Source organism: Pholcus phalangioides, unplaced genomic scaffold, assembly GCF_987345545.1.
Source record: "Pholcus phalangioides strain wild (caught in Gottingen) unplaced genomic scaffold, Ppha-v1.0 ptg000008l_1, whole genome shotgun sequence".
Lineage (NCBI taxonomy): Eukaryota > Metazoa > Arthropoda > Arachnida > Araneae > Pholcidae > Pholcus > Pholcus phalangioides.
Genome location: NW_028301601.1, coordinates 52,363,892 through 52,387,236, shown reverse-complemented (window position 1 = coordinate 52,387,236; position 23,345 = coordinate 52,363,892). Strand labels below are relative to the sequence as shown.

Sequence of the window (23,345 nt, the reverse complement as noted above, 5' to 3'; positions counted from 1 at the left end):
AAAATTTGTTTCTTAGAATGGGGCAGTTGGTAACCCTATATAGAATCCTGGTGGTCGGAAGAGCCTCATATTGTTATATAGCCTCATACCATTGAAACGGAAAGAGTCTATAGAATTTAGATTTCCGTTGGTTTGCTTAATATGGTTCGAATTTGAAAATCCACGAGTATTCAAGATATTATATCAAATATGTAATCAAATACATTCAAGAACCAATAAATTAAACAAAACTTTGATAAATATATTATAATTTGGCAAAATTAAGCCACTTCAGAACTTACTTGGTCTAGTTTGAGAGATGGACTCACGGCAACAGGTATGAGTGAAGGCATGACTTTTGTAGCCAAGAGATTGACCGTCAGTCCATAGCGTTTGTCACCAAGCATAAACTTGTATATTCCTTTGAAATAATAAATAAATGTTTCATTTTCAGGATACATGTCGAAATCAACGAGATAGAAGAAAACACGTGCATATATACAAGTATTCACCAGAAAAATCCCCTGTAAATGTCCAGGAAGGAAAATCAACCTTGATGTGTAGCTTCTTTGCAATTATACTAATAGTGCAGTGAATCAACCTATGAGTTTTAAAGGCGATAGACGAGTTGCACATTCCGGTATTGCACAGGACTCATAAACGATAATGCAGCTGCAAATTTGACTTTAAATGTTGATTTTTAGCATTTTGCGGCAAATACAATGTCGTCCCTTACGTAATAAAACATTTTTCATGACGTTCTTTTGCGAAAAGAAAGAATCAAGGGGGAATCTGAACAGAGTAAGTTCAAGGTACATCTACGTAGTTTTATTTCGGTTAGTCAGTGTTTTTTTAAGTCCTCCAATGAAAACTTCGTGAAGGTTTTACGAAATTTTTCATAACAGAGCCCCATTTCAATAGTTTCAAAATTAATTCTTGGTTCTTCGGTCAATTTGAAACACACACAAATTCCTCCCCCAGTACTTTTTTTTTTCATTTTTTAAATATTTGCGACATTTCTTGCTATTGCTAGGTGTTGATATGGATTCTCTATTGCTACCGTAATTTCCTCCCTATAATCCGTGGATTATAAACTGAAATATAGCGAAATTTTCTAGGGTGCAATCGAGTCTTATCTGCAGATTTTTTTGCTCAGACTTTCGAATAGAAACAATCTTTTTGAAAGAAGACATGAATTTTAGGGTGATTGCGCACGTATACGAAAATTGCCAGTGATGATCGCTTTTTATAGTGGAACAAAAGTGTTTTGTTTATTACCTGCTTCTGAGAATACGCTGGCGCAGTGAGCCCGAAAGAAACGGGTTTTGAATTGTTTTGACGGCCATGTCATTAAATTCCACCCCCCCCCCAATGTTTTCAGCGTTATCCCCAGAATAACGAAAATTAATGACGAAATTTGATCTTGAAACACAGTTGAATATTACTGAGTCGATTTTGAAAACAATTATAAAGCAGAAAAACAAAGTCAAAGACCAAGCTGCAGGTTGCAAATCATCTGCTGCCAAAAAAATTCGCGTCCAAGACGGGAAATTTCCCCAAGTCAAGACGATTTTTTTGCAATTGTATATCCTATTGATAATGTCCCAAAGATAATGCTCTGCTAAATTATATTTCATTAATTGATTTGAAATACGATTTAATTTTTTCCTCTCAAGTATGCATGAAATATTTTTTCTTATAACAGAATTGGAGATGCCATTAAACACATTGATTTTTGTAATATTTTGTATATGTCTTCGAGGGAGAGAAGACTCGCGGAGCCCTTTTCAGTATATAATTTCTATGGCGCAGCCCTGTTTGGCTCGAGGAGCCCTTTTTTGTACATAATTTTTATGGCAGAACCTTGTGTGTGTGTAAGCCTCTCTTATTTACTTATCTATCAAATCTACTGATTCATTTTATTTTCCTCGAGTCACAGCTGAGCCCCTGGAAGGTTGAGAATCGCTGCTGTAGACTATACGATGGCATTTTTCTCCTCAAAGTAGCAAAACTCGCAGTAGCGTAATGATAACAGAAAATTACGGCAATGCAATCTGTCGGTAGATATAATAGCCTCTTAAAACACCCATAGCTCACATTGACTAATTGATTTCGGGATGGAAAACATCGATCGATGAAAAAAAAAGACTATCTGAATAGCTGGATGTGGGCAAATGAGAATGCCTGACTGAGCTCCATATGAATATGGAGTGGAAACTCTACGAGTTCTCTCAAAGCATAGTCACAGGCTTTACTATTTATTTAGAGATACCTTGTCTTCTACTATATTTGATGACAAAAGGCCTCTTAAGCCTCCTAAAAGGTCTAATGGATATACTCACTAACTACTGGCATTAGTATGGCCGGGTCCTGAACTTTGGCTTTATTCAACATGGGCATCACTTCATCCAGTATGTCCGTTTTCTCTAGCTTGTCTATTATTTTCTCGACGCAGCTCAAAGCGTTAGCTTGCACCTAGAAGATGAGCATATTGATCACATTCAACTCCACACATACGAAAGGTGAAAAGCAACAAAATGCGCATGATACAACTTATATTACCTTTATGCCAGAGTTGTTTTCGAAAACTTGCTTGGTCCTCGGAAGTACCATCTTCCTTACCGCGGTCTCTTCTAAATAGTCTGCGGTTTGTGCAACGGCTAATAAAGCTGCACACTGCGTGAGAAACGGAAATAACGTTTTCAGGAGAAATATCTAATTATTAAATTTTTTTTTTCAATGACATACTGCAGTGGTCATCGAATTTTCAGACAGTAAGGGCCAAAATAAAACTTCCCGTGAAGACCGAGGGACAGCAAATCATACTGTGGTATCTATATCCACACAGTGGTCCATCCACAGATGAGGGCTAACGTGGTGAAACTGACAAAAAACTTTTTCTTAGATTCAAACAGAAACCCTATATTTTTGAGAAATTTCGTTTGTTCTGGGAGTAAATATGAGTTTTTTTTCCTTATATATATTTTTTTATTAAGCATATATTCCTATCAATTCTGCAATTATTTTCTCATTAAATGAGAATCTTCATTAATTCTTTTAATAATTCTGGAAACATTTTTCATTAATTCTAAGTATTGCTCTCAATAATTCTGGAAATCATTAATTCTAAAAACATTTGTTGCACTAATTCCAAGAAAATGTTTTCATTAATTCTGGGAAAATTTTTTCATTGATTCGAAGAAACTTTTTTTTCATCAATTCTAACAAACTTTTTCATCAATTCTGAAAACATATCTTTCAAAAATTCTGGTAATTTATTTCATTAATTACAAATATCTATGAATTGCGAAATAATTTTTTTCTAAAAATTCTGAAATTATATTTTTCAATAGATATGAAATCATTTCTCCCACTAATTCGGGATTCATTAGTTCCGAAATTATTTTTCATTAATTCTAAAGTTATTTCTCATTAATTACGAAATTATTTCTCTCATCAGTTCCTGAAATGTTTCTTAAAATTATTATTTTTTCTCAAATTATGGAATACGATTTTTCATTGAGGTTTTTTTTTAGTTTTGTAATAATGCAAGCCTCTTCGTTGACGTGATACAGCAAAAATTTTGACAGCCACAAGTGACCCACGGACCATGTGTTGAAAATTCTCGGTATACAGGAAGTTCTGAATAGCAAACTTATAAGGCCGCAAATATACGTTCTACGGATAACACTTGCTTTATCTTGTATTAGCAGAATTGTGGCTTTTACATCATAAATAACATAGACCTAAGATTCTGACATCAAAAAGCGTCATTTGTGAGCCCTTTTATTTGTCGCTTCAGGCGTGAAACCGTTTCTCAGAGCCGTGAGCTGGCGATGAATCATGGGAAAGAAAACACACAGAGCACCGTCAGGTTCCGTATAAAGTCGTAACAAAAAAAAATATTAGACTCCATTAAAGCGAAAGGAAGAAAAGGGTCTCCCATATGTGGGAAATATGTGCGTTTCTCTCTTTTTTCTTTCTTTTGCGGCCGATATTATGTTACTCCAACGTGATGTGTGTCGTCCATCTTCCGGTAACATTGTTCTCTCGGAGACAGACGGATTCCGTCGTCCCTCGTGTGATGCCAACGGGGAAAATCCCGGGAAACGAATTATGATGAGATTCGTTCTTTCGGAGAATAGCCATGGACTAAGACTAAACAGACGTTGACGTTGTTTCTTCTCCTTACAATGAGTAATTGGGACCCATCTATGGGCTTTAATTATTGTAAGCGTGTTTTCTTCCTTTTTCTTATTCCTGGCTGTAGGAAATTTATGAGTCATTAGCCGTAAAGAAAGGGCAAAATTTGATACATCAAGCCAGAATCAAGTGCGGAATGGGATGATGAGGGCGATCGTCCCTCCCAAGAGTCGGATAAAATGGAGAAAATTCGTCTGTCTCTTCAAATATGGGGTAATCCGATGCAGCAATCGCTCCTCCGATGCACCGCCCTAGATCCACTAGGCTCCCCTCCATTTGCAGCTGAAGATGGTCTACCTCGGCTCATCCGTTGCTTAAGATGTCTACCTCGGCTCATCCGCAGCTGAAGATTCCTGCCTTCACTTAATTCGCAGCTGACAGTGCTTGCTTCCACACCAGTCACAGCGGAAGATGTCGACCTTCGCTCCATTCGAATCTAAAGATGTCTATTATTTTTATTATCATTACTATTGAATTAATTTTTATCTTTTCGATTTGCTTTTCAATTGGTCGTTCTGTATAAGGTTTGAAGGTTTGGTCTCTTGACGACAAATATTGCAATATGACTGTTTTTGAATTTGTGTTGCTAATTTTCAAAAAATAAATTTGAGTTTGCATTTAAAAAAACACACTCCGATTTGGACACACACTGACGAGCATTATGGAAAATTCTAAAATGAGGATAAAAGAGATAAATTTCAAAAACTTATGAAGACGCTCAAAAATGATGAATTTTAGTAACTCCAGAATTTGTAGTAGTATTGGGTGTACCTGTATCTGGGGCGTACTGGAGTCGAACGCGGTGTACAGCATCGGTAAGATCTCGGCCTTGATATCGCTCTTGGGCGTCTTCTTCATGATGACGTCCATGTTTTCCAGTAGCGTAACAGTTGCCTGGAATAACACGGTAATCGGTAAAGAAATCTATTGTGCGATGAGTTAAGAGAATTCTGTGTCTTTAAGGACAATAAAAATCAATCAAAACTTAATTTATAAGAATAAGAAGAAAAATTAATTTGCAAGACTAAGAATTTATGGGTACAAGAATCTATAAGAATATGTTGTGATATTATAAAGGAATATGAAAAGGGGACTTGATGTGTAAGAAACATCACGATCCTACCTGTACGCTTTTCGGCATGGCGAAAACTGCTCTAAAGACTGGCAATATCAGAGCCTGATACTCCTCAGTTGATGACTCCTCTATCATATACAATAAAGGCTGTAAAGCTGCCGCCAGAACCTCCGGCGACTGCAGCTCCGCGTTCAGGGAAGGCAAGACGTGCAGGTACCACAATTTCTGATCAAAATTTAAGATATAATTAGTACTCAAATCAAATAAAAGGTTTTAAAAGCAACATGAAATTGAATTATTTCATCTGTATATATATATGATCCAGACTAAAGCATCCAATTGCATTTCCGAAGGGTCATGAATGACCCAGCCAAGGTGTAAACTGATCCTATTTCAAATACAACCTGGAAAAATAGAGGCAGGTATTTATCATTTAACAATCGTAGATACAACATCCTGGTCACCGATTCGACATTCGAAAGGGGGGGGGGGAGAGCTCGTGCCCCCCCCCCAGACAATCAAAAATTTATGTTTTGCACAAAAAGTATTTTAAAAAAATCAAAATTTTCGCTCTCAGGGCGAGCTTTAGGGCGTTTCACTTTGAATACCTGTAGTAAACATGTAAATTTATGTGATGCCACGTAGCAGCTGTTATAAAACATAGAAACATTCTTGAAGATCTTCTTTTTCAATGTGTTTGCTGCTCACAATGACAATAAGTTTACAAGATCGCGCTTTCTTGGTCAAATTGTTTCACCAAAACAGCAATTCCGCAGTTACTGTTCTACGGAAATATCGGACTTGGAAGAGGATTCGAAAAGGTCCAATTAATTTTAAAAACTTTCGGAGTATGATAACGAAATGTGAAACCACAGGATCGCTGGCTGTTCGTCCTGGAAGAAGAAAACTAGTTTCTATAGACACAGCGCAGGAGGTTTCGCTTCAGGTGGAAGAGGACATAGCTTCAGAGGGTCAGTGTTTTGCTGACTTTTGCAGACGGGAAGGGGGGGGGGTTCGAAACTGTCTAAAAATCTTCTGACGTAATAATTTAATGGCCCCTTTATATCTCTTACCGTTTTCCTGTTGTCCCATTTTGAAAACTGTCGGTCGATTGTGTTGGACACTATTTATCAACCTGCAAATAAATTTGAAGAGTTTTTCGTTTTAAAGCTACCATATACGTAGTCCTAATGTAGTTTTTCACTGTGAGTAATTATTTTTGGGATAACTTTACCTCTGTATGTAAACGTGTTTAGAGTACATGATTTCGTTCAGAAGCGCACATACAGAATTCTCATGACATATGGGATCATCAATTCATCAATGATAAAGAACTAATACAACATCTAAAAAAACAGAAAAAAAAAACTATGTAAAAGCACCCACAGGCTATCAAAACACCAAGAACGTTCCGAAACTAGACATTGAGTTTGAGGCATTACAACACCAAAGAAGTCTGAACAAGAAAAGCTTCTTCTTGACGCAGTATACGGATCCCCTTAGCTTTCTATCCAGAATAGACATACTCCAGAAATAGACCAAGGATAAAAGGGGGAAAAAATCTGAGAAATCCACCGGAAGAAACCCTCCCAGAGAAGAAGCACTATGAAAGAGAAACGCTCTCGCCTTTTCAGTAGAGTACGTTTCCGTACATACACACATGCATACAGGAGAATGAAAAGTAAGAGCAATACTACGAAAGGAGAGGATTCCCAGGAGAGACGTCAGCGGCATCAGCAGCAATCCTTTAGCATTGAAGATCCCGGAATAAAAAGGTACATTGTGTGCGCAAGAAAATGAATGGACAGAATGAAATGATTCTCTTTGTTCCCTACGATGTACGCTGACTACAGGCACGTGAATGAATAACATGACGAGAGATAGACCTAACGAATAACCGGATATATTGATGAACACCCAGTCAAATAATGAATATTACATCCTCCATGTTGCATGTTGTCTTGCTCTTGATTTACCTTCTCCGCCGGAAAACATTTTTTCTCATTATCGATGATTTATCGATCATTCCTCACTAATGACGTATTTCTGCTATACGAGGTAACTTGAATACGAGAGATTTTCAATAACGGTGTTTAAATAACATGCAATAGAGCCAGTTCACACTACCCTGCAGAACAAATGGATTCAACAATACAGTCACGTAATGATAAGGACAACGATTGTTGTAAGCGAGTGATCAAACTTGGTATACGATTGAGACGTCTTCAAAACAGATTCAACGGACTGCATAAAAATTTAATGTGCCAAAATAGTCACAAAGAACAGTCCTTGTGTTAAGTACTTGTGATACTGGAGCAAATATAGTAACCACGGGATATGTCTAGACTGTAGGGTGGGTGTTTGAGTACTTCCTAACGAAGTGTGATGATCGGCGGTTTGCTCGGATTCGTGTGAGCGGCGTTATCGAGGAAAAACACGACACTTACCAGTCTCAGTGGCCAAATGTTTTATAAAATACGCCTGACGATGCTTCCGTGTTTAAAACGTTCGCTAAGGGGTTTCAGAGTGAAAAATCGAGCATCACAGCCCCGATTTCTTCTAATTATGTTATAACACTAGATTGTTTTTGGTGTGAACAGCTATTGTAAACCCTTAAAGATTACAAGTTGCATTTGTGACGCCGAGCTCAGAAAAGAAAATTTGGCGCCGCATGTATGTGAAGCTTTTACCAAAGGTGTTGAGGAATTAAATCAACATCAGCACTTGATCGTCTTTTTTCTAGGAAGAAGAACGTTGGATGATTGATGACAAAAGAACTCAATCGGAAAAGATGACCAAGATGTAAACTTAACCGGTTCCGATTCGACTAACTGGGTCTGAATTTTTTTTTATTTTCTTCCCCCAATCTCATTTTGCTTTGCGCATATGTTATAATGTGTGCAATATTATAATATACGTATTTTGTAGCAATCGAAAGTGCATGAAAAAGGTACAGGTAATATACGCATGCAATGTACATAAATTGGAATATGAGATTTGTAGTATGTATTAATATCAACGTGTCAATATTTGAGAGTTTGTGTTGAGGTATGATGGGCTGGACTGATTTGCGATAATGAATGTAGTATTGAAAAGTTGTAGTATACTGTATTATTATTACTTTTTTTATAGGCAAGAATGTAAACCTCAGGGGCACTAAATGTCTGCTCGTGAAATGTTAATGGTGCTTCCTGGGGTAAAAAGCAGGTGGTTTATTTATTTTTTTCCTCCATCCATAATCGAGTCTGATATCAGGCTCTCCGAGACCGCCCATCCCTTTGAGAAAGAGCGCAAGCCATCCCAAGATGGTCTTTCTGGGCGGTCAGTGGTCATGTATGTCTGTCTTCCGCATTTTCAAGTGAAAACCGGAGATGCCAGAATTTTCTACGTAAGTAATCGCATTGTAGAGCTACCTGGTCTTTACGGCGAGACTTGACCAAAGGCGGATCAAGGCGGCTAAGAAACTGAATCGGAGAAGGTGATCTAGAAATTCAATCGGAGAAGATGATCCAGAAACTTAATTGGAGAAGATGACCAAGGGACTCATCAGGATCACTAAGCAACTCATTAGGATCACCAAGCAACTCAATCGGAAATGACCAAGAAACGCATCCGGAAGATGACCAAGGAACTCAATAGGATATGACCGAAGAACTCAATTGTAGATGACCAAGCTGAAGTAGTAAAGACGAACACGACGGCCAACTTACTCATCTTTATTTATCTGCGCTACCTTAAAAAACAAAGCAAGATGGCTAAAAGCCTATACCAAAAAACACTTTACTAAATGCTCGAGCATAATTACCAAATCCCTTGCCAGACTTTGAACCCTACAGTACATTTTTTCAAGTTTTCTCAATGCATACTCAAATCTTCGATTCGAAACCGAAGAACCGTATCGTGACATTTGCTTCAGAACATTTGCCGACATTCTTAAGGTAGTAATTGCTATTGGAAATTTCTGTAGTAGCTGGTATTTCAGTAGAGGTTTTCAGCTATATTATACACTACTATTTTACAACGTAATGCAAGATATAATGTCATTGAAAGAAACCAAGAGTCCTTGATGATAGTGTTTTGCTGCACAAAAACGTTTCATATTCATCCAGCTTGATTGCTTCTGTATTGAAAACGTCGAAACCATAGACTAGTTCCTTCACAAGTCTCTTTGTTCTTGTCGGCATTTCGCATGCGCATGTAGTGAGAAGGGCAGACCAATTTGCTCCCAGTTAATGGAAGTACGTAATAAATATATTTCTGAAGCGTTGCACGTTACGCCTATAGTAACGTTGCTACTATTGAAAAACCAGCCCCTCACAATTTAGCAACACGTCTCCATAACGAGTTGGCAACGCATTGCCAATCATCCTATTTGCGACCAAATGGGTCTTTGAATGGGATTCGGAAGGAACCATTCCGTGTGCGTGTATAGGCCTATACATGTGTGTTGATAATTCAATTTCCACCATTGGCATGACCAACGATGCTCCGTCCGATGGGGAGGAAAGACAGTTATCCAATTTGAAAAACTTATTTTCGCAAGGGTTACCACCTTACGGTCAATAAGTTTCCCGATGATATCCACTGTATACACGATTTTCATCGATAAGGTCAAAACCGGAAAAGCCTTGATGTTCTGAGAAACCGGAACACCCTGGAAAAGGAAGAAAAGGGTGGGTTGTGGGGGGGGGGAAAGAAAACTCAGAAGAGGAGATGGGAATGGATATAATCCGACTAAAACATGCAATTTCCTGAGGCCAACAACCGTGTCTTCTGCGCTGCGCGTATAATAAAATCTTCCACTGGGAAATAAAATAAAAAAACGAACACAAAGTGTAGTAACAGCAGTTCCTGACGGTTTTTTTTTTCCCGAGAGATTTAAAAGAACGGCAGTGCCATTTCGTGATGTCTCTGCTCCGGAGGAACAGAAATTTACGCCAGAACCATCCAGGGATCATCCAAAAATCACTGACTCGCAAAGGGACGAGATCATTTTTCTTTTAATTTGGGAATTTCGGAACTGTGTTCACGCTGATTACTGTGATCACGTAGGGGCATGTGTTTCTGATAACAGTAACAGGTTGATAAAACTACAGTAGGATCGATAATCGGGCCATGCGCTCGTCCGTCCCGTCCGGCGGTTTTTTAGCCGGGTTTTCTTCCTGCATAGAAGAGTACAACATGTCACTTGAGGTATGTGGGCAGAAGGTTATGTTACAGTCGAATCTAGTTTTAACGAATACCGTTATAGAGAAACTTTCGTTGTAACGAACACTTTTCTAATCTCCCAGATAAGTTTGCATAGGAACAATGGAATTACTTTATAGCGAAATTTCATTATAACGAAGTGATTTCTCCGGTCCCTTGGTGTTCATTATAATGGGATTCGACTGTATTTAGATCATACATGCTAAACCCATGACCCACGGGCCGAATTTGGCCATTGGTGATGTGGCCAGCGATATCAAACCTAATTTTATAAAAGTGTACTAAATTTCACATTTTCAGATCATTTAAGAGACCGTCGGCGCAGTTCCAGATCAGTTAAGGGATCCGAGGCATGTTGGTAGATGACTTGAATACCCCACGGCACAGTCCCAGATTATTTACGCGGCCCACAGCACATTTACAGGTGACTCAAATGACCCGCGGTACTGTTTCACATCACCTGAGTGGCTCGCAGCACCTTTCAATTGCTTAAGCGATCCCCGGCTCATCAACATATCAGTTAATTTTCCTGCGAAATTTTTACAGATCCTGTAAGTGCTAATGCGGCCTGTATCCTCATCAATCGTTTGTCGTAGATATATGGTTTCAATTTGAAAAGTGCTCAAAATGTGTTCGAAAATTACCCTGTACCAGTACAGTGTGTCACAAAATAAAAAATACAAATTTTTATACGGTCTCGATGTCTTCTCTAACTTCCAACCAGAAAGTTGCTGCCCTGTCTTTTCTAACTCCAACGAAGATACCCTATATTTTTAACTGCAATACTCATAGAGATATTCGAAGTCAAAAAGTCGGCGATAAGTTGGGAAATGTCAAAGGGACCGTATAAAAATTTAGATTTTGTAGTTTGTGAAACACTTTTCTCCCCTTGTCAGCAAAAACTAGGGAGAGAGTTTTCTTGTTTTTGGAGCATCGAACAAGGTGCCATTAAGAATATTTCATATTTTCATAAAGGGTGGGTGATGGCGTAAGCATCATCCAAACCCTCCTCCCCTTGCATGAAAAGTCAGCAAATCGGAACCCTCCATCGATGCTGACGTAATACTTGAATGACCCCTATCTGTGAATGCTTTTCGAACGAAAATGGGGGAAAACAATGCGAATAATAAATTTTTCAAAAACTAAGTTGCCAATTGGCTGCGGGAAAGAAACATATCGAAAGTAGATGTTGCCAATTGGCCACACTACGGACTGTAGCGTTAACAGGAAGGTCAGAATGACCACGGCGTGTAAAGTGGACGGACGTACTTTTTAACGGCGAGCAACCGAGAGCTAAGATTTCGCAACCAACCCAAGTGGGATCTTCGCTTAGCGCCATCAGCGGTTTATTGTTCCTTTGGATATATACTGTGAATCGAAATGCATTAGCAGCAGTTTTATATTTCCCGTGTATTTTCCTTATTGGTTGTGGATTTCTGGGTATTATTGGGGCAAAATTTATCCACTATTCCATACGTAACTGGTTGCAAAATTTTCCATCGGGAGATTTTTTTTTTTGATCTCATATTGATCTACAACAAGATTTTTTTCCCTTCAAGCAAAAAATGCTGCATGTTAGGACTTAGAAATTATGTTCCTTTCGGGTTAAAACTGAATCTGCATAAAAAAAAAGAAGAAAACTATTTTTTTGCCTTCACTATAAAAATTTATTGCAAAAGCATCTGTGTGCATACCACTAATATAAAGTTTCATATTGTGTACTAAGTACAGCAATACTTGTTAACAAGAACTGGGTGTATCACTTCTGACGTCTTTCAAGGCTTTGCAGGTTGATAAAACGATAACTTATTTGGGGAAAAAAGACAAGTCAAGAAAGTAAAAAAAAAAACTTTCGGTGAAAAAAAAGTTGATAAAATAAACCGAAGGCCTGACAACTATAAACAATTTTCTCCTGTGCTATGATATCAATATTTGATTCCATGATATTGGTCCGTTCCGTACTCTGCGAAAGTGCTAAAAAATACCCAAATGAAATCATTATCCGTGATTCCAATAACGTCCGTCTACTGTATATACGGTAAATGTGATAAATCGGGTTAATATGCTAATCGCCGAGCATTTTGATAATTTTCATAAATTTCCCTAAATTCATCAATTTTACCGGCGATTATGCATAATTTCCAAGCGTCGCGTCTTTGGTAAACATTATAAATCGTACTATAAGATATACTATGCATGATAATTCATACGTGATCGTATCGGCTTACGATCGTAAAATTTGTCATCATTATATCGGAGTCCGACTACGGTAAAACCCCTCTTAACGGACACCCCCAATTTCACGACCAAATAATAATAAAAGTATATATTTCAAACTACTGTTTAACGGTCGCCCCCTCTTTTACGGACGAATTTTTTTTTGTTCCGTCGGTGTCCGCAAAAGAGAGGTTTTTTTACTGTGTATTCATCACTCATACTAGACTCATTTGGATTTTTTTTTTTCATATTTATTAAATTCACCAATTGCGCTAGAATATTATGTATAATCACATATAAAGGTGATCAATTTCAAGCATTTATCTAATTTATCAACGACGCATGGGTGGTTATGCATAATAGCTGGCTATTGTGTATAAAAACCGATTAATATATATCACATTTGCCGTAACATATAGGCCTACATCTGAAAATAGTTATGTGTCGCCATCTATTTTTTTGAAAAATATTACAGTATAAAGTTTTGCGTCTTTTTTTGGCTATGTATACCCACTCAGAGGAGAACAACGGGATCACGTGCAGACCTCCCCCCCCCCAGTCACTCACTCACTCACTCAAGACTAGCAAAAATTGAAAATATTTTTTGTAAAAGAATTAAAATATCGAAAGGAAACACCTTTATGTGCTATCTTAATGAATTTATATTAAACTAAAATGCTCTTTGAAGGTAAATAACTCATAAATCTCTGAAAGGAATTCCTGGTGCCCCCCACCCCAAGGTCTTATTTGTGTCATATTTATGTACGTAGAGTGTTACATCGCCATCTGTGAGTCAAATTCCGAACCATTTTCTATATTTATTAGGGGAAAAAAGACCCTCTACGCCATGTAATTTCTTTTATATGGTATTTTATTGAATTTATAATAATTTTCAAAATAAGCTATTGATTTTTCCCTCACCCTATTTATTAAGCTAAATATCTTGTCGAATGCTAAATTATTAAAAATTGAAAAAATTATAAAAGATACATTATTATTATTTTATATTCCTTTTATTTATTACGTTTTCCGATTACACTCAAAAACTTGTCTTAGGAAATCAACTCATTCTAATGTAGACTTGAGTGTGCCGTGAAATGCAAAATCGAGTCGAACCTCACTACAACGATAAATCCCTGTACAGCGGTATTTTTTAAATTCTTGCGCGGGAATATCTGTCATCGAATATTAAACTGTTACCTCTCTTGATACAACAATAATCATTCTACATCGATATTTTTTTCGTGGTTCCGCAGATTATCCTTGTAATATTCATTGGAAATTACAAATAATAATAATAATCGTTGGATTTCACTGAAATTAAAAACGCTGACTGCGGGAACATGCCCCAAACAGTTACCAAAGCTCATGACATCAGCAAATGGTGGTTTTTCATAGGAAGTATTTTGTGTGTTTCCTGCTTCCAACTGCCTTCCGAACTGGAAGTGAGACATCGAGGATGTGGTTGAATTTTTAATGCCTTTATATTTTGCGTTGTGGGTCAGCTACTCTCCATGGAGTTATGTTCACAAATCGAGAATCTATAAGAAAGCAACCTTGCATTTATTGCTACATATCTGCTCTTTTTAAGCTGCAACTAATTTGTAACAATCCCTGCGCATGCTTCCCACAAATACAGCGAGCCCCTCCCCCCTCCCTCTAGCTTAACACGGACACCAGTCTGATACAGTCACCCACTTGTTTCACGGCCAAATAATAATACCCGCTTGTGTAATGAAAGTATGCATTTCGAACCCGTGAGAGATTAACGGTCACACCCCTTTTATGGATGATTTTCCCCCCACCGGTGTTTGCAAACCTGTCCGGAAAATTCATCACCGGTGAAATTTATGGATAACATTGTGAATGAATTAGCGATTTGGCGAGTGAGTGAGTGAGTGAGCAAATGAGTCACTAAGTCGCTCATTTTATCACTTACTGACTAGGTCGCTCACTTTGCCACACATTCAATTACAGGTCACGCACTAGGTGGATCCAGGCCACTCCTGTCACTAGATAACTCAGTCTACCATTGGGTCGCTCACCATGACACCCTCACTCACTAGATCACTTACTCTATCTCTGATCACTTACTCTGTCACTCGCTCATTAACCAGTTTGCTCACTCACCAACTCTAGCCACTCTGTCACTCACTCAGTAACTACTGTGTCATTTGCTGATTCACTTACACGGTCATTCCTTATTCATTTACTGGCTCGTGTCAGTGAGAAGAGTGAGCAATTAGTTCGGGTCAAACCAACTGTTGTCGGTGAATTGCTGTCGAAGAATTCTCCGCAAAAGAAATATTTTACACTATACTTCTTTCCAGCAATGATTCTCCCAAAAGAAATTGAAATGATGCTTTTTTGATTATGACAATGATGGCAGTGAATAATGGCGTGAAAACTCAATATAGTCTCATCCCCATTACTTACTTGGATTCCAAATTCACTGTGACATTAATATGCTAATTTTCCAGGCACCACTCTGTAATTCCCTTAAATATATTTATACCAACCCGCGTTAATTAAATACGCGACCATAAGCATGATCGTCACAGATTTCATTCGAAATGGCATTGTCTAAAGTTCACGGTTGGTTTAAAGTGGAGACGCACGAACACAATATGACACGCATCTCACTCCATGTCCGTCCATCTCGAGACGGAAGCTGATTGCTTGGTTTAATTTAATATTATAACTCGCGCGGCGGCGCTCGAGCGTGCTCGCAATTGAGTTGCTAATTGCTTTTGATGGCGAGGCGAGACAATTTTCGGCGACACCCAGAAAAGTCAGTCCATCCATGTGCCTAACGTGCCGGAAATGAGAGGCAGGGAATCCCCGGATGTGATGGCGGGCCGCGTAATGAAAAGGTAATATTGATTCGCTCGTGCAATGATCTCGAGCCAGCTCGCAATATATTAGGAAGCGGACGCCGAATCGGACACCTTTATGAAGATGAACAGACAGAAGTGCTATCTAGGTTGAGGGTCATCGCATGGGAGACATGCAAATTGACGTGACAAATTATTGCGGACAACGTGTAATTAGAGCAGTGCAGAACGGGAAAAACTGGACATGTGTGTAGTTTTCGGTAATGAAGTTGTGATCGTTGGGCTTTAGTCGTGACGTTGTGGACAGTGACACCAAGAGATTGTTTCTTTTTTGACGCCAGGGTAGTGTCACTACATCAGATGGAGAAGGAACATCATAAAGCAGTGCTTAGATAACTTACAACAAAAACGCAGTGCTTAGATAACTTACAACAAAAATGCAGTGCTTAGATAACTTACAACAAAAGCACTGCTCTGTTTCGTTTCTAAGCACACCGCTTTGAGTCGTTCCTATGCACTGCTTTATCTAGTTCCTTCACTGGCTGATGTTCTGAAACTGTCTTGGTGTAAATGGGAGTACAATCGCTTGATCTCACTGCCCATAACATCTCGATTGAAGCTCACCGACCACAACACCATCATGTTAGTAGCGTCATCGTTGTCTATGAAATGTGTCTTTCTAATCCTGCATATTGGTCAAATATTTGCGTAGTTCATTCGTTGTGCCCTTTGGAATGTTTACCCAATCTTGTTGCTATGTCAGAGAAGCTCTCAGAGGTCTTAATAGCCAAGCAAGATTGGGTAAACTTTCCAAAGGGCACTGCGAATAAACTAGGCAAACACTTGACCCATTGCGCAAAATTAGAAATACACATTTAACAAATCAGCAGCCAACGATGACACTATCGCATATATATCTGTAAGATAACTATTTATCATTTTAAATCTTCAAATACATTCATATCCTCTTGCAGATCAGAGAACTGAAATCACCAGTAAGTAATGTAGGCTGGGGGCTGTTCTTGATTTTCTAATATTGGTGTCAGTGAGTTCTATATGTGTTGTTTAATCTGTCGTACTGCGAAGAATTCTATTTTGCCGCCTGGCAGTCGAGTGGTTAGGGAGCTATCTGCTGACTAAGCAGGTTTGGGCCTGAATATATGACAAATTCCCTGGTCAGATCATAAAGATCTCTTGAGAATACGTGAGAATCACGTATAACTCAGTCTACCATTGGGTCGCTCACCATGACACCCTCACTCACTAGGTCACTTACTCTATCTCTCATCACTTACTCTGTCACTCGCTCATTAACCAGTTTGCTCACTCACCAACTCTAGCCACTCTGTCACTCGCTCATTAACCAGTTTGCTCACTCACCAACTCTAGCCACTTTGTCACTCACTCAGTAACTACTGTGTCATTTGCTGATTCACTTACACGGTCATTCCTTATTCATTTACTGGCTCGTGTCAGTGAGAAGAGTGAGCAATTAGTTCGGGTCAAACCAACTGTTGTCGGTGAATTGCTGTCGAAGAATTCTCCGCAAAAGAAATATTTTACACTATACTTCTTTCCAGCAATGATTCTCCCAAAAGAAATTGAAATGATGCTTTTTTGATTATGACAATGATGACATTAAATAATGGCGTGAAAACTCAATAGGAGGGAAGGTACCTATATTACCTCATATTACCTATTACCCTACCCTATATTACCTCACGCAATATTGATCATTGCGTGAGGTAATGTAGGAGGTATTGACTGGACTATTAATAATGATAGATTGACTTGAGTAGTTTCAGTACCTGGGATAGTCCAGTAATAGCAAAAAAAAATAGTAAAAAAAAATTAGAGGAACGACTAATTGTTATGAAGTGAATGGAGTAGGCAGTTTCTGTATCTCTTAGGAATTAGACCTAAGTTGCAGGAGCTGAAATCATACGGCCTCGAATGTGAAGTTTGTAGAGCAATTTCAAAACCTAACTGTTGAATATAGCAGTTTATGCTGCATGCGTTCAAACGTTTTCGGTGGTAGTTCTTCGTAGAAGACCTTTACTCATCTTGTTAGTCTTTTTTAAGGTAATGCAGGGTTCTCGCAAGACCCGGAGTTTTTGGATTGCAAGAACTGTTTTGGTATACAACCTCTGGCATACCAAATTTTATGCAACTCTACCGATTGCGCCTTTTCGAAAAGAATATGACCGTATTATTTAGACCACTCGCTCACAATAGGTTTGTTCTTGTCTTTATTGCCCATGAGCAGGGGCATGTTAAGAAAAATAGCTAAATATTGCAATGATTTATTGGGGGACCTAAAATTTTAAGAAAATACTGACTGTATCCATAAATAATCCATGTAGGTACAACATTATATTGATAAACCCCATAATAAAAGTTATTGATTTATCAAATGAAAGGAAAACACTTCACCTTGGGGATGCTGATCAATGCACCCTTGAGACTGTGATAGAAATGCGACTTGTGTGTCGTGTCCTTCATCTGAATGACGTCTAGATACTGCAGCGCATGAACTGCGGGGTCCATGAAGTATTTGATCTGCAAGATGAAGAAGGAAGTGGGAACAATAAATAGATAGGTAATTACTATTTAAAATATCTAGAATTATAGAAAATGCCTCTCACTTCTTGGAACCTATTTGTTCCACATTTATGCTTTTTAGTAGACTTTGATACGTCGTCTTTGATCATTGCGTGAGGTAATGTAGGAGGTATTGACTGGACTATTAATAATGATAGATTGACTTGAGTAGTTTCAGTACCTGGGATAGTCCAGTAATAGCAATATCCCACCGGTGAATGAGGTTTATAGTCTCGTGACCTTGTGTTTTAAATCCATATTTTCCTTGTAGATTCAATCGTTATGGCTGAAGCTCATATAAAGAAGAGCGGACTTACCATCCATCTTTGAGCAAAGCACAAGTGGGTTCCAGAAATCATTGAAAAAAATCTGGATCTAGCGATAATACTAATACAAATACACGCCACAACAGGCAAATTGCCCAACGAGGTGGCTGACTTAAGAACATCATGGATCCCCGAGCCATTTTTTGGAGGCCCTACCTACTACTACTACATCACACATGCGCCCCGCCCACACACCCCCCGGAACCCACCAACGAATCGGTACATACGGGAATGTGCGTGTACGTGTAGTGAAACCTGACGTGAAATTTTTTGTTGTTTCTCTGTAATGCTTGTTATGTGTAGTGCTGCCATCTGCCACTAGTTTTTCTAACTATGAGTGAAGTGTTATGATTGAATTATTTATTGTTGTAGGACTGTTGCTCTCTGTGGCGAGACTTTTTAACGGGGAGATCGGCTCGCATTTGCGCCTTGAAGTTGGGAACCACAGAAAACCAACTTCAGCCGACCACCGCTGTGGGGTTCGAACCCGGATCCTCGCATCGCGAGTCCGTCACTATAACCACTCGACCACCACAGCGGCAACTGACATCACATTTTTGCTCAAATAGGTGGATGAGTCAGCCTGGTAGTTCAAGTAGCTCCTAGCTTGCGCTATTCACGTAATTGTGACATTACGTTTAAAAGAAGGCTATTTATCCCAGTGGGAACATTCGCCAAATGTGTTTATTTAACCCTGGTATCAGTGGTACGTATCATTCCCAGTTTTTACAATGCCTAACTAATGCTGCCAATGAATGCTTTTATGAATGTTACAGTGTTCAAGAAATCAATAGCTGCCTATATATAGTTGAAAATGGTGTAAGGTGAACCCTTTTTATGCCCTTCAAGTATGAAATGGTGAAAACTATTTCTTTATTCCATGGTTCAAGTAGCTGAATAAAATAACAGTGATAGGATATACATGTAAAAAGAACAGTTATCTTTATTTTATTTTCTTCTTTTGCTCGTCAATTACGGAATACCTTGGATTCTTTGATCCCGATCGTGACTAAAATACATTTTAACGGACACGTAAACAATAGAAATGCTAAGCGTCACTGTAGAAACGGTTACAAAAGGGCCATATACTTTTCGCAGACATCACTAAGAATTCCCGACATAACTGCGCCGCATACTAAACGAGGATTGGAGGTATTTCGCTGAATCCATAGAAAATAGATAGCAAAGCGGGAAATATTGCCAGCCGTGCAACGCGTTTGATGATGGAAATCCTCCTCAAAAGGCTTATATATATATATGTGTGTGTGTTATGTCCATCATCATAATCATCGCCGTCGTCATCATCATGGCCGATCTCTTTTGTCGTCGCTATTTATTCGTAAACCCATCGCATTATTGATTTGCCGGCTGTTTATTATTCGTCTCGTTTGATCTGGTGGGTGCTGGAACTTGCGTAAAAGATTCTGGGGGGGAGGGATTTTCCTCGTTATAATACACCGCTTTGCATTCGTGCGTCATCGGTTCCGTTATTAAGATAGAAGAGAGTTAGATATGTAGATAAGCTATCCTTCCAGGTATGCGTCTAAGTGGATAATGCAGTGACTTGTGTCGAGAGTTTTCTTTTAATCGAGACCCCGGCAGCGAAATCATCGTAAGATGTCACCGAGATCATTTATTTGGAAATGTATCGTAAGTATATCGGATAGACTTTGCTTGCCATGGACTGTCAATACGATTGGAATGAGTTGAGTTCAACATCGCTCCACCCATATCCCGATACCAGCTATAAGTCGATTCAGTCCTTACAGAGAAACGACTTTGTTTATTTACCTCCAGGACAAGAAGAGAAGACACCAACGAGAACAAGTTATAACTACTGCGGTTTGCTGTTATTATTGATGAAAGCCGTCGTTATTAATACGCCCGTATCCGATGAACATGATTAAATACAGTCTGTATTTGCTAAGTAGTAAGAGACTTCTTGTATACGTGCAGCATTATGTAAAACTGTATTTAACTAGTGAAAGTCGATGCAGTCAAATACACTCGTATCTCGTTGTAACGCCCCCGATTTGATGCTAACCTCCGCTTCGAGCAAAGAAAATTTTCAAAGAACAAATCTTCCGTATATATATTAGGGATTGCATGAGTTCAACCTCAATTCGACGTAACGCTAAACACGTAATAGCGCCAGAACTCTGCGATATAAATGGTGACGTTGAATCCAGGTTCGACTTTATAGTTTCGTCTTCGTTACGGTTGATTTTCCGAGACGTTGGCTGGTCTTGAAGAACAGATGCTGTACGAGTGATCGACTTGTGATATACCTAGAAATCTGTCGGCACTTAGGGATGTTGATTTCTTCAGTGTGTTTGTTCTTTTGTGGTGTGGTTGTCCTTTCCTAAGGATGTGTGGAGTTTCTGCAGGTTATGATCACATTTATTAGACTGCGCGATCTTACAATGTATATCTTTAGATACAGTAAAGTGGTGGAAATTTAGATCAGATTACGAATCTCGGCCTGAATTAGCATGGACTGTATTTTGGACAAGACTTAACAAATGACCTTGAACCTTCACTTGTATATCGGGGTACCGTAGATGAGACGTTAACAGCTCATACCACCCTTCACCATCTCTCTGCCAATTAAATGCAGTAGTGCATGGAAGCCATAGTTGGTATAAGACACCAACCGGGAATTAACAGCACCCTACATAGGAACTAATAAATATCATATATTGATGGTAGTTGTTTTGCTAACTATAATTCAGCTTTTACTCATGATGTAAAATGACAATGAAGTCACAATACGTTCAGTAAGATGCAACATGTTAATCATGATGTAATTAATGCTGTTATGAATATGGTAATGTAGAGATTTAAAAAATATGGTTAATAATGAACAACTTGAGGTTAAATAGGGAATATGATATGTGCAAGTCATGAAATATTTACAATGACGTATGCAGTGTATCAATTCTAACAGCAGAAGGAAGAAATTAGCCATATAATACAAGTACACTTCAGATACCCGGAGCATCGGGTCTGATGACGTAGAGAAAATGACGTACACGTGTTTTCGTTAAAACTATGGCCATGCGCATGCGACTCAGCCATTTCGAAATAACACTTCACCAAAACACTAATATTCATGTACAAAATGAATACAATTTTATATTATAAAAAAATACTGATCAAATATGTCAAAAGATTCCTATAGGAGAGGTTCTGCCGAAAACTGAATACAAATATAGCTTTTTTACAAATAAGTAGGGCTTTTCAAATAGGTGACAAATGCAGTAGTGACAAATAAAAAGATTGAGCATGCCTGATTGTCAAGTTTGCAGTTACGTCTGTAGCCACCTTAAGGGCATGCCCCCAAGGGCAGGGCTGACAGGAATCCAACCCTGTGGCCCTGGGTGATTCTAATCATTTTTTTATAACTATAAATTCACTTTAGAGTGACCCGTAGAAGGTTCCAGCCTGAGAGCCTAACTGCAAGATGAGGGGACCATACTTTAGGGCATCGAAAGCATGGTCCTTTCATGCTGCAGTGGGGTTTCTGGCTGGGATCTCTCAACGGCCGTCCATAGTGAATTTATAGTGTGAAAAAAAAAAGAAAATTATAGGAATTCTCCTGTTGGATTTTGTCAGCCTCGTCTTTCTTTGGGTCATGGTCGAAAATGTTTTATACGAGCAGTGTTAGGCTTCAGCTTGATGCATGGAACTAATTATTGAAAAAAAATGTGGAGTTTTCGATCCTTTCTGCGGAATAAAAAACATATATTTTTTTATTAAAATAATGTGCTGTAAGTGCTCGAGCAGCCGGGCCGTTTTAAGAACATCACGGGTCTTACCGGGCCAAGTGATTTTTCTGAGGCCCTACCACGTAAATTCTGGAAAATTTCAACCAGATCTTATTTTTGTGAATCTAATGCGACAATGCCTTAAGACGACACTGTCGAACAGCCGGTGTTTACGTAACAAAAACACTGCGATGACGACGTTATCGAGAGCACTGCCGTGGCGCTTTGAGCGAAATTTCTAGGGGGCTAAAATTGTGCTAAAGATGCCAAACGGGAAAGCGCCGTTGCTAATGCGCTATTCTCGATGGGCAGTTGCTTTACCTAATGGCTATAGCTTTACCTGATTTATGCTGCATCTAACGTTCATTTATTTACAGTGTCACTTCCCTTGAGAAGCTTTATTCTGACCGGAAATATACGGACATTTGGAAGCATAGAATGATATTAAACCTCGAAATGGACGGTGTCAAATATTTAACTTAATTGAGAAATTTTACGAAGTAAATGATGGATCAATTCGTATTTTCTGATATAGTTTCCCCATAGAGCTCCTTGAAATGTCTTTATAAGCATTTCAATCAGGGTCATCTTAAAAAATACACACAGGCTCACTCAGAAAAAGCCATGCGTCCATTATTAACAGGAATATGTCAATTGGTGGGCTGCTGGATTCAGCTAGGTAAGGAGCCCCATGCCATCACTTTGCCTAGGGGCTCGTGATATTGCAAAAATAATGTATGACTCGCATGTATTAGAAAAAAATATGAATAGTTCAACTATATCGCCAGGAAAACCAATGGCATAGACATCAAGATGCCCGTCATCCTCTGCTAACGAACGACTCGACTTACGAATTTTACGGCTAGTGAAGACTTTTTCCGCAAATTTTTCTGTCTCGGATAACGAATGTGAATTGAACTAACAAAAATGTTCGTTGGTACAGATGCACGTGCTAACCTAACGCAGCCGCGTTATGAGCTGGATTTTCACGCGAATTATCATCAGAATTGCGGTCACCTCGAAATCAGTTCCTAGATGTATCTCCACTATTCTTTTACAACGTTTTAAAACCATATCTAAAATAAAAGATTAAGCTGAGAGCAAACGCATTGAAAAATAGATGCTTAGACTTGAA

General features: G+C 38.7%; 1 protein-coding gene across 1 annotated transcript in view; it reads right to left on the bottom strand.

Annotated features, from left to right (window-relative positions):
- The window catches only part of LOC149084488 (SCY1-like protein 2), a 191,706-nt gene that overhangs the window by 15,218 nt on the left and 153,143 nt on the right, over positions 1-23,345 (bottom strand). Inside the window, exons 8-13 of the mRNA XM_089235488.1 lie at positions 17,950-18,075; positions 5,306-5,482; positions 4,954-5,076; positions 2,542-2,655; positions 2,322-2,454; positions 282-400 (exon numbers count right to left, since the gene is read on the bottom strand). Coding sequence (XP_089091614.1) covers positions 282-400; positions 2,322-2,454; positions 2,542-2,655; positions 4,954-5,076; positions 5,306-5,482; positions 17,950-18,075 — 792 coding nt within the window. The remainder of the gene's footprint in view (positions 1-281; positions 401-2,321; positions 2,455-2,541; positions 2,656-4,953; positions 5,077-5,305; positions 5,483-17,949; positions 18,076-23,345) is intronic.